The sequence below is a fragment of the Budorcas taxicolor genome, chromosome 21 (genome assembly GCF_023091745.1).
Source record: "Budorcas taxicolor isolate Tak-1 chromosome 21, Takin1.1, whole genome shotgun sequence".
In the NCBI taxonomy this organism is placed as follows: Eukaryota; Metazoa; Chordata; class Mammalia; order Artiodactyla; family Bovidae; genus Budorcas; species Budorcas taxicolor.
In genome coordinates, this window is record NC_068930.1 from 6,664,508 (window position 1) to 6,679,889 (window position 15,382).

Sequence of the window (15,382 nt, forward strand, 5' to 3'; positions counted from 1 at the left end):
ATTTTTTGATGATAGCCCTTTTGACTGGTGTGAGTTGATATCTCATTGTAGTTTTGATTTGCATTTCTCTAATTGTTAGTAATGTTGAACACTTTTTCATGTGCCTCTTGGCCATCTGTATGTCTTCTTTGGAAAAAGATCTTTTTAGATCTTCTGACCATTTTTTGATTGGCTTGCTTCATGAGCTGTTTGTAGATTTTGGAGACTAATCCCTTGTCAGTCACATTATCTGTAAATCTTTTTACTCAGTCTGTGGTTGTCTTTTTGTTTTGGTTGTTGTTTTCTTTGTTGTGCAAAAGCTTTTGAGGTTAAGTCGGTCCCATTTATGTTTGTTTTAATTTCTGTTATTATGGGAGACATTTATAAAGATATTGCTGTGATTTCTTCCTATGTTTCCCTCTAGGAGTTTTAGAGTGTCTGGTTTTACATTTAGGTCTTTTCGGTCTTTAAACATTTTGAGCTTACTTTTGTGTGTGGTTTTAGAGAAGGATATGATTTTGTGTTTTACAGACAGCTGTCCAGTTTTCACAGCACCATTTGATGAAGAGACAGTCATTCCAACATTGTGTAGTCTTGCCTCCTTTTCAGAGATTAATTGACCATAATGCATGGCTTTATTTCTGGGCTTTCCACCCTGTTCTCTTGATGTATATTTCTATTTCTGCACCAGTACTATACTGTTTGGATAACTGTATCTTTGTGGTATAATCTGAAGTCAGAGAGCCATTCTGATTCTGCCACTTCTGTTTTTCTTTTTCAAGATTGCTTTGGATACTCAGGTCTATTGTCTCTCCATACAATTTTCTTTTTTTTCTAATTCTGTTGAAAAAAATTGCCATTGGTAATTTGATAAGGATTGCATTGAATATGTAGATTGCTTAGGGTAGTATAGTCATTTTGACAATATTGATTCTTCCATTCCAAGTACACAGTATATCTTTCCATCCGTTTGAGTCTTCCTCAATTTCTTACAGTTTTCAGAGGACAGGTCTTTTGTCTCCTTAGGTAGGTTTATTCCTACTATTTTATTCTTTCCTATGTGATGGTAAATGTAATTGTTTCTTGAATTTCTCTTTCTGGTCTTTTCTTGTTAGTGTGTAGAAATGCAACAGATTTCTGTGTGTTAATTCTGTAACTTGGAATTTACCATATGCATTGATGAGCTCTGGTAGTTTTCTCAGAGCATCTTTAGGATCTTCTGTGTATGGTGTCATGTGTGCTATGTTGCTCCTGTCATGTCTTTTTGAGACCCCATGGACTATAGCCTGCCAGGCTCCTCTGTCCATAGGATTCTCTAGGCAAGAATACTGGAGTGGGTTGCCATTTCCTCCTGCCAATGCAGGGATTGAACCCATGTCTCATTATGTTTTCTGCATTGGCAGGTGGGTTCTTTACCACTGGCGCCACCTGGGAAGCTTGTATAGTATCATATCATCTGCAGACAATGACAGTTTAACTTCTTTTCCAATTTGGACTCCCTTTACTTCTTTTTCTTCTCTGATTCCGGTGCTAGGACTTCCAAAACTATGTTGAATAAAAGTGGCGAGAATGGACTTCCTTGTCTTGTTCCTAATCTTAGAGGGAATGCTTTCAGCTTTTCACCAGTGAGTATGATGTTAGCTGTAGGTTTGTATGGCCTTTGTGTGTTGAGGTATGTTCCCTTTATGTTCTTTTAATGTATTGTTAGATTTGTATTGCTAGTATTTTATTGACGATTTTTGCATCTATGTTCATCAGTGATATTGGCCTATAATGTTTTAGGTGTCTTTGTTTTTGGTGGGAATGAGTTTGGGAATATTCCTTCCTCTGCAGTTTTTTAATATTTTTATCTTTGTCTTTAATTTTTGTCAGTTTGGTTATTGTGTGTCTCAGCATGTCCCCCCTGGGTTTATCCTGCCTGGGATTCTGTACTTCCTGGACCTGGCTGGCTGTTGCCTTTTCCATTTTAAACAAGGTTTCAGCTATTATCTCATCAAATATTTTATCATGTCCTTTTTCTCTTCTCCTTCTGGGACTCCCTGTAATGCAAATGTTGGTTTATTTCATATTCTTCCAGAGGCCTGTTAGGCTGTCTTCATTTCTTTTCATTCTTCTTTGTTCATTCTCTTCTGTGGCAGTGATTTCCACCACTCTGTCTTCCCGGTCACCTATCCATTCTTCTGCCTCAGTTATTCTGCTTTTGATTCCTTCTTGTGCGTTTTTCATTTCAGGTATTATATTGTATTTTTCATCTCTGTTTATTCCTTAGTTCTTCCAGGTCTTTGGTAAACATTTCTTGCATCTTTTTGATCTTTGCCTCCATTGCCTCCATTCTTTTTCTGAGATCCTGGATTATTTGCACTATTCTTATTCTGAATTCTTTTTCTGGAAAGTTGCCTACCTCTGCTTCATTTAGTTCATTTAGTTGAAGTGTTCTCTTGTTCCTTCATCTGGGCCATAATCCTCTGCCTTGTCATTTTGATTAACTTTCTGTGATTGTGGTTTTCATTCTGGAGGTTCTAGTAATTTGGCCTTGATTCTGCTGTCTGCCCTCTGGTGAATGAAGCTCTTGATGGGACAGACTGACCATGGATAGCACTGGTTCTAGTTCTGGGGGGCAGGACTTTGCTTAGTAAAATTTATTTTAGTTGTTTGCTGATGGATGGGTTTGAATTGATCTGAGGCAACCCAGCGCTGGACTCAACAGGCTTTACTGTAGGGGCAATGGCAACAACTTCCACGAGGGCTCATGCCTACAGGTACATCTGGACCTGCTGCTGCCAGTGCCCTTGTCCCTTAGGGGGGCTCTGCCAACTGTGCCTCTTCAAGGGATGCTCCAGCACTAGCAGGCAGGTTTGGTTCCATCTCCTGTGGGCTCACTGCTCCTATCCCCTGGGTCCTGGTACACACAAGGTTTTGTGTGTGTCCTCCAAGAGTGGAATATGTTTCCCCCAGCCCTGTGGAAATCTGCAAGCAAATCCTGCTGGCCTTTAAAGTCAGATTCCCTGGGGATTCCTAATCCTTTTGCCAGATCCCCAAGCTGGGAGTCAGACCTGAGGCTCAGTACCTTCACAACAGGGGGAGAACCTCTGTGGTATAATTGTCCTCCAGTCTGTGGGCCGCCCACCCAGCGATTATGGAATTGGATTTTGTTATGGTTACGCACCTCCTACTCTCTTGTTGCGGCTTTGTCTTTGGACATGGGGTATCTCTTTCGGCGGGTTCCAGCACCCCCTATCAATGAGTGTTCAGTGGTTAGTGGTGATTTCAGTGCTCTCACGGGAGGAGGTGAGCACGCACCCTTCTCCTCTGCTGGCTTGAACCAGTCTCCCGCCGCATGGCTTCTGACTGACACTCCTGCCTGTGTGATTCTGCTGGGCCCATCTGGATAATCCAAGATAATCTCCCATCTCCCAGAGGCCTTCACTTAATCACATTCTCAAAGCCCTTCTGCTATTTAAGGTAACATGTTTACAAGTCATGAGGTTTGCGAGATTAGCACGTGGACATTTTTGGAGGACCATTATTCTGTCTGCCATTACACCTATTGTATCCATGTAGTATTTTCATGTAAATGAAGGCTTGGCTCTGAAGAGCATATTGGGTAGAAATCTCTATGCACGCCTATTAACTTTTCTTTTTTTTCCCCAGAGAATAAAGCAGCTGTTACTATTTTCTTTTCCATTTGGATAAGCTGGATCAGAGAGGTTAGGCAGTTTACAAAGGTCTCACAGTTCCTCAATGGCAAAGCTACTCTAGAGTTTGGCTGTTTTAACATCTTAAAGCATGCTGCACTGTGGACTGCCCCTGCGCAAACAAAGGGCTCTCTAGGAAGTTTACATCCAAGTTGAAGCAAACAGCTTAAGTCACAAAATGCCCTTTTCCCAGCTCTAAAATTAAGATATTAAAAATGGACCTTATGTTCCAATAAGTTAATGCTTGACTGTCTTTAGAAATTGGAAGTAAAACAGAAATATAACCTTTGGGGAAGAAAACCGTATGCTTGGATCTACCAGTAATTCACTGAAGTTTTTCCATAAACACATTCATTAGCCTTTTGAGAAAAGTGTTTCTATGAGGTGCCCTGGCTGGCTCCTTTGCTATGACAGTCTATATTCCATGGAGTGCTTTGATCTCAATTTTGTGTGAAGGAGGTTGATTATACGTTAAGGGACACTACATTTTAAGGATCCTGTGAATGGAACGGTCTCTCTTATCTACAGACATTGTTTGAATAATATAAAAGCCTTTAAAAAAAATGTTCAAAGGCATCAAAACTTTAAATGTTCTCTTACTAAGGTTGAAGGTTGAAACATTTGCTATTGGGAAATTTATCTGAATAATACATTGATTCCTTAGAGGAGAGATGCTACCATAAATGAAGTATATTTTTTTGATGTTTGGAATTCTAATTCTAAGGAAGTCTATTAAATTGGGGAAACAATCTATGAGGCACTAATGTACAAAAAAAAAATCTTCACGACCAAGATAATCACGATGGTGTGATTACTCATCTAGAGCCAGACATCGTGGAATGTGAAGTCAAGTGGGCCTTAGAAAGCATCACTATGAACAAAGCTAGTGGAGGTGATGGAATTCCACTTGAGCTATTCAAATCCTCAAAGATGATGCTGTGAAAGTGCTGCACTCAATATGCCAGCTAATTTGGAGAACTCAGCAGTGGCCACAGGACTGGAAAAGGTCAGTTTTCATTCCAATCCCAAAGAAAGGCAATGCCAAAGAACGCTCAAACAACCGCACAATTGCACTCATCTCAGACACTAGTAAAGTAATGCTCAAAATTCTCCAAGCCAGGCTTCAGCAATACGTGAACTGTGAACATCCAGATGTTCAAGCTGGTTTTAGAAAAGGCAGAGGAACCAGAGATCAAATTGCCAACATCCACTGGATCATCGAAAAAGCAAAAGAGTTCCAATAAAACATCTCTTTCTGCTTTATTGACTATGCCAAAGCCTTTGACTGTGTGGATCACAATAAACTGCAGAAAATTGTGAAAGAGATGGGAATACCAGACCACCTGACCTGCCTCTTGAGAAACCTATATGCAGGTCAGGAAGCAACAGTTACAACTGGACATGGAACAACAGACTGGTTCCAAATAGGAAAAGGAGTACGTCAAGGCTGTATATTGTCACCCTGCTTATTTAACTTCTATGCAGAGTACATCATGAGAAACACTGGGCTGGAAGAAGCACGAGCTGGAATCAAGATTGCCGGGAGAAATCTCAATCACCTCAGATATGCAGATGACACCACCCTTATGGCAGAAAGTGAAGAAGAACTAAAGAGCCTCTTGATGAAAGTGAAAGAGGAGAGTGAAAAATTTGGCTTAAAACTCAACATTCAGAAAACGAAGATCACGGCATCCGGTCCCATCACTTCATGGGAAATAGATGGGGAAACAGTGGAAACAGTGTAAGAGTTTATTTTGGGGGGCTCCAAAATCACTGCAGATGGTGACTGCAGCCATGAAATTAAAAGACGCTTACTCCTTGGAAGAAAAGCTATCAGCAACCTAGATAGTATATTCAAAAGCAGAGACATTACTTTGCCAACTAAGGTCCATCTAGTCAAGGCTATGGCTTTTCCAGTGGTCATGTATGGATGTGAGAGTTGGACTGTGAAGAAAGCTGAGCGCAAAGAAATTGATGCTTTTGAACTGTGGTGTTGGAGAAGACTCTTGAGAGCCCCTTGGACTGCAAGGAGATCCAATCAGTCCATTCTGAAGGAGATCAGCCCTGGGATTTCTTTGGAGGAATGATGCTAAAGCTGAAACTCCAATACTTTGGGCACCTCATGTGAAGAGTTGACTCATTGGAAAAGACTCTGATGCTGGGAGGGATTGGGGGCAGTAGGAGAAGAGGACGACAGAGGGTGAGATGGCTGGATGGCATCACTGACTCGATGGACGTGAGTCTGAGTGAACTCCGGGAGTTGGTGATGGACAGGAAGGCCTGGCGTCCTGCAATTCATGGGGTCGCAGAGAGTCGGACACGAGTGAGCGACTGAACTGAACTGAACTGAATGATAGCGTTCATCAAGATGGTAATTGTAGAATCTTTTTTATGCTTTTACTTTTTTTTAATGTTTTACTATGTTTTATGTTTTTTCTTCAAATGAGTTTTCTTTTTAGGTCCACTTAAATTCTTTCTACCTGTCTCTACCCAGCCTCTCTCCTGCTGTATGCTAAAAGCAGACTCCTTGGCATACATTCCTTGCCATTGTAAAATGTCAGTGCAGTAGCCTTGGCCTAGATCTCAGGGCCAAACGGCCAGGATAAAGCAAGACATGTGATGCTAAGCCCACAGTTACAGAAAGGATGGCTCCTCACCTCTCTTATAGACACACAGTGTTAGCCAAGAAAAAGGAGTATGTGAAGAAATGGAGAAAAATTCAGGAGTGGGCAGAGTGACAAAGGTGGGAGGCCAAGTCTCCCTGCGGGGGTCTTCTCTGACAAATAAGGGCAAACAGCAGGAATGTAGGTGCCCCCTGTGGCCATGGATACTGAAGCAGAGAACCAGCTCCAAGCAAGGGGCAGAGGAGTTAACCATGACTCACCACATTGTCAAGAAACCGGCCAACAGATCTGGCTCCAGGGCAGCCTCCAGACCCAGTGGGCCAAGGGGTGTTTTCCAAGGGACAGAAGCCCAGTTGTGTGAGCTCCAGCCATGCCTGTGTCTCAAGAGGAGATTCCGCCATGGAAGGACCCTCTCTATATTACTCTGTGGTAGGAGTGCAGCCAGTAGTTGTTGAGCTGGGTGGGGGCAACTTGACGTCTGCAGCACTGGGTTTGCTGGTTGGGGTCTGTGTGCCCTGCAGGCAGAGCTAGGCCAGTCGATTCCACCTGAAGCACCCCTCTCACTGCCCCGCAGCATTTGCACGGGCTGAGCCCAGCATCTTCCTTACACCAGGGCCATCAGCTGTTGGAGTGGAGGCTGCATGTGAGACAGACTTTCCTAATCATTAGCATTCTCTGTGCTTCCATATCACCATTCCTTCATGTGCTTATTTTCAGTTATTGCTTTGCACATGGCACTGTAGCTTTGTATATGCTTTCTATTTCCCTACTGTAAATTTATTTCTCAAGAAAATTCTAGATTTACTGGGTCATTGTGATTTTATTCTCTAGAACATATTTGACATACTTAAGTTTTCCTGTCCCACTATAGCTTTTAACAAATGGCTAAAGTTTACTAACAACCGAATAGAGTAACACTATTTTCTTTTATGTTGGCTGAGTGTCTTCCTCAGGCCGTGGTTTTTAAGTCCTGTTTTCTTAGTTATACTAAATAAATATTCCTTTACCTTACTTATTTCATAGTCTCTAATAATAATCTGTTTTATATAGTTTATGCTTGAAGATGTCCACACATGTACAGATATATCCATATCCTACACATGCTTACATATTTGCATGCTACGATTAAATATTGCACCTTTAAAAGTTAGGATTCTGTAGAGATTTTAATGATTTGGGGAATACCTCTACTCTAATGTTGGGTAACCAAAAGACTGAATTTTAGAAACCAAGAAGAATGAAATGAGAACGTGTGTATCTGTGAAAAAATCTGGACAAAATGTATGAGGTGAAATTATAAGTGAAATGATATATATTTGTAACTTTCTTACTTATAATTTATCTGTATTGTCCATATTTTTCTATGAACATAGGTGGCATATAATTTTAAATATCATCTCCCTGCCTGAATGTGAAACTTTTAGTATATTCTCATCCACGTGCACTCACATCCTTAGAACTGACCCCATTTTGGGGAGAGTGGTCCCCCCAGACCACCGGAAAATTTCTTCTCTGTGATGGACACACACCTTCCTTCCACTGACACATGTTTTAGCTCCATTCAGAGAATACATGCATTGACCACTCCATCTGGAATTGTCAAACATGAATTATGTGCCCAATTAAAGAGCAAAAGGTTAATCTCTTGAAAGAAGGAAGCAGTAAAGACAAAAATGATTGTATATTTTGATTCTCATCCCAGGCACATAGGCAAGATCCAGACTTAATATAACAGAATTGTAACATCCATTTTAAAGTTGAAAATTGTGTAACTTGATTTCATTTTATATGATTATTTTTCATTTTAAATAATAGAATTAAACATTGAGAAACAGAAGATTAACTCCTAAAGAAATTTAGATTTACTACCTAATTAGCAGCTCTATAAAGAAATAAAAGCACCACAGATCACTTTTCTAACACCATACACAAAAATAAACTCAAAATGGATTAAAGATCTAAACATAAGACCAGAAACTATAAAATTCCTAGAGGAGAACATAGGCAAATCACTCTCTGACATAAATCACAGCAGGATCCTCTATGACCCACCTCCCAGAATACTGTAAATAAAAGCAAAAATAAACAAATGGGACCTAATTAAAATTAAAAGCTTCTGCACAACAAAGGAAACTATAAGCAAGGTGAAAAGACAGCCTTTGGAATGGGAGAAAATAATAGAAAATGAAGCAACCTACAAACAACTAATCTCAAAAATATACAAGCAATTCCTGCAGCTCAATTCCAGAAAAATAAACAACCCAATCAAAAAATGGACCAAAGAACTAAATAGACATTTCTCTAAAGAAGACACATGGATGGCTAACAAACACATGAAAAGATGCTCAACCTCACTCATTATCAGAGAAATGCAAATCAAAACCACAGTGAGGTTCCATTTCATGCCAGTCAGAATGGCTGCGATCCAAAAGTCTACAAGCAGTAAATGCTGGAGAGGGTGTGGAGAAAAGGGAACCCTCTTACACTGTTGGCGGGAATGCAAACTAGTACAGCCACTATGGAGAACAGTGTGGAGATTCCTTAAAAAACTGGAACTAGAACTGCCTTATGACCCAGCAGTCCCACTGCTGGGCATACACACCAAGGAAACCAGAATTGAAAGAGACACGTGTATCCCAGTGTTCATTGCAGCACTGTTTATAATAGCCAGGACATGGAAGCAACCTAGATGTCCATCAGCAAAAGAATGGATAAGAAAGCTGTGGTACATATACATGATGGAGTATTACTCAGCCATCAAAAAGAATACATTTGAATCAGTTCTAATGAGGTGGATGAAACTGGAGCCGATTATACAGAGTGAAGTAAGCCAGAAAGAAAAACACCAATACAGTATACTAACGCATATATATGGAATTTAGAAAGATGGTAATGATAACCCTCTATGTGAGACAGCAAAAGAGACACAGAGGTGTAGAACAGTCTTTTGGACTCTGGGAGAGGGCAAGGGTGGGATGATTTGGGAGAATGGCATTGAAACATGTATAATATCATATAAGAAATGAATCGCCATCTAGGTTCGATGCAGGGTGCAGGATACTTGGGGCCAGTGCACTGGGATGACCTGGAGGGATGGTGTGGGAGGGGGGTTCAGGGCTGGGAACACGTGTACACCCATGGTGGATTCATGTTAATGTATGGCAAAACCAATACAATATTGTAAAGTAAAAAAATCCATAAAAAAACAAAAACAAACAACAAAAAAAATGAGAGTCCTCATCACACACCCACACGCACACGCACACGCACACACACACACACATGCACACGCACCACAGGGACAGCTCTGCAAATACAGCCAGCCTCAGGTCACAGAGCCTGTGGGAGGACTTGTCGTTAAGTCTGTGCGTTCTTGTCTGGATCCCTTAATATCTGTGTCTGACTTTCTTACCTTGAGACTGGGATGAAAACAGCAATAAATCATGCTGTTCTAATTAGATGTGTTAATATAGGTGAAGCACTTAACACAGTGCCTGGCACAGACCAGCAGCTCTTATGACCAGTGCTGTTTTAGTCATTAGTGACAGTGGTAGTGCATGGTATTATTATCTGGAAGACCGGACTTGGATTAAAAACAGTAAGAAAGTTGCTGTTTCACTTACTCTGAAGTTTCATGGTAGCAGCCCTGTACCTGATAATCATAGCCAGCTTCTGGTTACAGCAGGTTGCTGTTGTTCAGTCACTCAGTGGGTCCGACTCTTTGCAACCCCATGGACTGCAGCACGCTAGACTTCCCTGTCTCACTATTTCTTGAAGTTTGCTCAAACTCATATTCATTGAGTCGATGATGCCATCCAACCATCTCATCCTCTGCCACCTGCTCCTCCTCATGCACTCAATCTTTCCCAGCATCAGAGTTTTTTCCAATGAGTTGACTCTTCTCATCAGGTGGCCAAAGTATTGGAGCTTCAGCTTCAGCATCAATCCTTCCAATGAATATTCAGGGGTCAAAATATGGACTGTGCATTTATTCCACATTTATATTTTTGAGCTTATAAATTATTTCAGAAAAAAAAATATTTTCAGCCTGGTCAAGGGAAGTTTTTTAGATTACTCTTGGTAAGTGATATGAGAAATAAAAGAATAAATTATTTTTAAAGGCATCTCAAATTGCTTTACAAGTGGTAATGTATGTACAGACACATCAAGCCACAGAACTCCTGAGTAGATTTGATTTAAACCTTATTTCTAAATGATATTCACCTACAATGTAATCCTATGTAATTTAATGCAACATTTTAGAAAATTTCATAGAAGACTTTAATTAAAATAATGAGTGGAGTACTTAATATGCCTTTCTGGAACATGGTGTCCAATAAATGGGGCTGACGAGTCATTGAAAGGTCCCCATCTCTTGTTTTTCAGCTTGACCATCTCTGCAGAGTGCCCAATGCAACTTGAAGACTTTCCAATGGATGCCCATGCCTGCCCTCTGAAATTTGGCAGCTGTAAGTTATTTTCACAAGTAAGAACCATGGATATACTTTGGGGTTATTTCCACATTCATTTAGAAGCATTTAGATACTATATGTAAATAAACTCAAGATGAGCTTCAGTCTGCTTGGGAAAGCTGGAGAGTCAGTAAGGCACACACACTGGTCCTCTCAGAATGATTTCCCTGCCTGTAACTGAGAGAATGCAAGTGGAGGCTTTTGCCCTGTAGGATATGCTCCTGGGGAAACAATTCCTTACCCCAGACCTGCTTGGAGAAGGCAATGGCACCCCACTCCAGTACTCTTGCCTGGAAAATCCCATCGATGGAAGAGCCTGGTGTGCTGCAGTCCATGGGGTCGCTAAGAGTCGAACACAACTGAGCGACTTCACTTTCACTTTTCACTTTCATGCATTGGAGAAGGAAATGGCAAGCCACTCCAGTGTTCTTGCCTGGAGAATCCCAGGGATGGGGGAGCCTGGTGGGCTGCCGTCTATGGGGTCGCACAGAGTCGGACACAACTGAAGCGACTTAGCAGCCGCAGACCTGAACTGCCCTGCAGACCTGCACCAGGCAGTTCTTTCTTGTTTTCACTTCTCAGATTCCAGGTCACCTTCTCCAGGGGCCCTTAATGACCCAATTTCCATTACCCACCTCAGAACTCCTTATTGCATGTTAGTCATTGCTATGTTGAGTCACTTCTTCTCAGATGTTCCATATGAACATTTTATTATTTATATGTGGTTATTTAATTTTCAAACAGTTTGGGATTTTCCTGTTATCGTTCTGCTATTGATTTCTAATTTAACTCCATTATAATCAGAGGATACCTTCTACATGATTTCACCTTTCTTACATTTATGGGAGTTTATTTCATGACCCAGAGGATTCATCTTGATATTTGTTCTTTGAACACTTGAAAATCATATATATTTTGCAGTTACTTGGAATGCTCTACAAATATTAATTAGATCCTGTTGACTATGCTGTTTTGAGTTCTATACTGTTTGCTGATTTTCTGTCTACATCAGTTGTTGAGCAAGAGGTGTTGAAGTCTCCAACTAACTGTGCAGTTAACTATTCCTGCTTTCAATTCAGTACTTTTTTGTTCCATGTATTTCTCACTTTTTCTTTGGTGCACACACATTCAGGATTATAGTTTCTTCTGGGTGAATCAGCCCTTTGTGATTGCATAATATTCCTCCCTGTCTGTGGTAATTTTCTTTGTTTTAAAGTCTACTTTACCTGAAATCTATATGGCCGCTCCTTCTTTCTTTTGATTATATTTGAATTATATATATATATATATATATATATATTTCCATTTGCTTAATCATCACGTTAAAATGAATTTCTTTTAACATGATGATTAAGTCGGTGTATGTTTGGGTCATAGTTTTAAATTCACTTTGCCAGTCTTTATCTTTTAATTGGTGTATTCTCATAATTTACACTTTCTGGAAGGCTTGTCTGCCACTTTATTTGATTTTTTTGGTTTTCTGGTCTCTGTGTTTTCTGTTTCTTTATTTTCCTTTTCCTAACTCCACGTGGGTTAGCTAAACATTTATTATGGTTCTGTTTTTTTTTTTTTATACTGTTTAGTTTCTATCTTCTTATACGCCTTTTTAGTTATTGCTGTAGATATTACTTTATACATACATGACTTATTACAGTTTACTGTTGTTCTTATTTTACCAGTTCATATGAAAGCTATGTTCCTTTATCCTAAGATGGTGAAAATATAGTTCTCTTAAACATTTTGTCTGTATTCATCTAGAATCACGTCAGAGAGTATTGTGGTGTTTATTTGAACCATCAAACTTAATTTTGAAATCTCAAGATAAAAAGGATATTTTTTTCTCTATTTTTACTTATGGTGTTCTTTTATTGTACTCCCAGTGTCCCAAGATTTCTTCTTTTATAATTAAAAATTATTTTACCATAAAAATAAAACATTTTGAAATAAATGTTATATTAAAACTGGGCTTCCCTGGTGGCTCAGATGGTTAAGAATCTGCCTTTGATGCGGGAGACCTGAGTTCTATCCCTGGGTTGGGAAGATCCCCTGGAGGCGGGCTTAGCAACCCACTCCATTGTTTTTGCCTGGAGAATCCCCGTGGACAGAGCAGCCTGGAGGGCTGCGGCCTCCTTTATAACTGCTTAGCATACTTCCTTTAACCATTCTTTAGGATAGACTTCTGGCAATAAATTCTCTTAGTTTTTCTTCATCTGAAAATGTCTTGATTCCTCTCTTCACACCTGAAGAACATTTGTAATGAATATAAGATTCTGTTCGGACCGTTCTGTGGCATTTGAAAAAGGCTACTTTATTCTTGCCTCCATGGTTTCTGATGAGAAATCTGCTGTAATTCAAATCATATTTTCCACATAGGTGAGATATCTTTTCTCTTTGTTGCTTTCAAGCTTCTTTTTTTTGTCTTTAGAGAAGTTTGACTGTGATGTGTTTTAGTGTGGATTTCTTTGGGTTTATCTGATTTGAGATTTGCTCTACTTCTTGAATCTATAGGCTTTGGTCGAATTTAGGAAGTTTGAGCAGTTATTACTTTGAATACTTTTTCTGCCCCATCCTCTTTCTCTTCTTTCCTGATTCCAATGACGTGAATATTAAATCTTTTGTTGTATTCCCCCAGGTTCTGAGGCTCTTTGCGTTTTTTCCTATTGCATCTGTGTATGGTCAGGCTCCTCAAGATGGCTGTTCTCTTGTTCTCTGTATATCCCCTGCCTGACCAGTGGATATACACCTACACCCTACTCACACGACTGACTTAGATACATGTCCCAGGCCCCAGCTAACGACTGTTCTAGCTTTAGGTCAGAACTTAACTCTCCTCTCCTCTTATCAAACGGTTGGTGAGGACTGGTGGTCTCCCTAGAAACTGATGAGCCAACTTGGTACCATTTCCCCGTGTAACTGGCAATCTCCCCTTCCCTCTGAGCAAAGGGGGTTACCATGTCCTGCCAGCCACCCAGTACACATGGTGGTGTGCTGCCCCAGGACCTTGCTTCAGACGTGTGAGCTCCCTCATCCTTTAAACCACTGACACCTCTGTCACTGCCTGTTTCTTCAGTCCAGAGGATGGCCTCCTAGGCCTAAGAGGTGCAGTCCAATGCTCTATTTTTCAGATAAACTTAATTTTTATTGTTGTATATTTAATTTTACTGATACTTTCTTTTGTTCCCTCCATCTTGCTGATAAACCCATTTAGTGAGCTTCTTATTATGGTTATTAGTTATTATTTTCTTTAATTTTATGTGTCCATTTGACTGGGCCGCTGGATGCCTAGATACTTATTAAACATTATTCTGGGTGTGCATGTGAGGATATTTTTTAATAAGATTAACATTTAGATTGGTTGACTGAATAAAGCAGATTGCCCTCCCTAATGTGGGTAGACCTTGTTCAATCAGTTGAAGACCTGAAATAGAACAGAAGGGCTGACTTTCCCATGGGTAAGAAACCCCTCCTACCTGACTGCCCTGTGCAGAAATGTTGGTCTTCTCCTGCCTTTGGATGAAAACTGAAACAGCTCTTTTTAGGTCTCCAGCCTGACAGTTCTCAAACTGGAACTGCACCATCAGCTCTCCTGGGTCTTCAGCTTACTGACTGCAGATCTTGGGACTTCAAGCTACTATTACTTCATGAGGCAACACCTTATAATAAATCATATACATAAATGTGTGTATCTTATAATTAGTCATATATATGTATGTATATATATGTCTATATAGAGATGATATACACATACATATCCTATTGTTTCTCTGGAGAACCCTGACTAATACAGATTTTGGTTATGAGAAGTAGGTGCTACTCTGGCAAATGCCTGAAAATGTCAATGTGGCTTTAGAACTGGGTAAAGGATAGAGGCTGGAGAGTTTTGTAGTGAATGTTTAAAAAAGCTGAGGTTGCTATGAAAGGACTGTTGTTGGCTGAAATGAGGATGTTGAAGATACTTTTTTTCCAAAAGGAAAAAAAAAAGCACTAGAGAGAAAATTTTCATATTCTTAGAGAATACCCAAATAATCATGGTAGAATGCTGCTTGAAACTTGGATGTTAAAGGTTTTCTGGTGAGGTCTCAGAAAGAAATGTGAAACATGTTTTTGGAAAATGGTGGAAAGATGCTCCTTGTTATGAATCAGCAAAGCACTTGACTGACTTGTATTCTAGTGGTTTGTAGAAGGTAAACCTTGTGAGTAATGAAATTGGGTATTTAGTTGAGGAAATTTCTAAAGTGCTGGAGGAGTTGTTTGGTTCCTCTTGAGAGGCAACAGATGAATTACAGAAGGAATTGTTGAGCCAAAACAAAGAAATGAAAACAAATTCCAGAACTTAAAGATTTGGGAAATTCTTATACTCATATTGCAAAAATGAGGAAGTTTGTTGATGATGGAACACCAAAAAAACAAAAAAGTTTACCATGGTGTTATAAGCCATCTCAGCTGAAGCAGGAAGAATGAGCCCCACAGTGATTCAGAGGTGCCAGTCCTGGCCAAGGTGCAGCATGCACGGGCCAGGGGGTGAGGCCGCCTCTCCTCTGCCACCAGCAGAACCCTGAGTGATGCTCCCTGCAAGGCAGTGGGTGTGAGGCTGCTCCCTGAACGCTGAACC

At 40.2% G+C, this 15,382-nt stretch overlaps 1 protein-coding gene across 1 annotated transcript in view; it reads left to right on the plus strand.

Annotated features, from left to right (window-relative positions):
* Nucleotides 1–15,382, plus strand: part of GABRA5 (gamma-aminobutyric acid type A receptor subunit alpha5) — a 91,834-nt gene that overhangs the window by 53,339 nt on the left and 23,113 nt on the right. Inside the window, exon 5 of the mRNA XM_052659593.1 lies at nucleotides 10,685–10,767. Coding sequence (XP_052515553.1) covers nucleotides 10,685–10,767 — 83 coding nt within the window. The remainder of the gene's footprint in view (nucleotides 1–10,684; nucleotides 10,768–15,382) is intronic.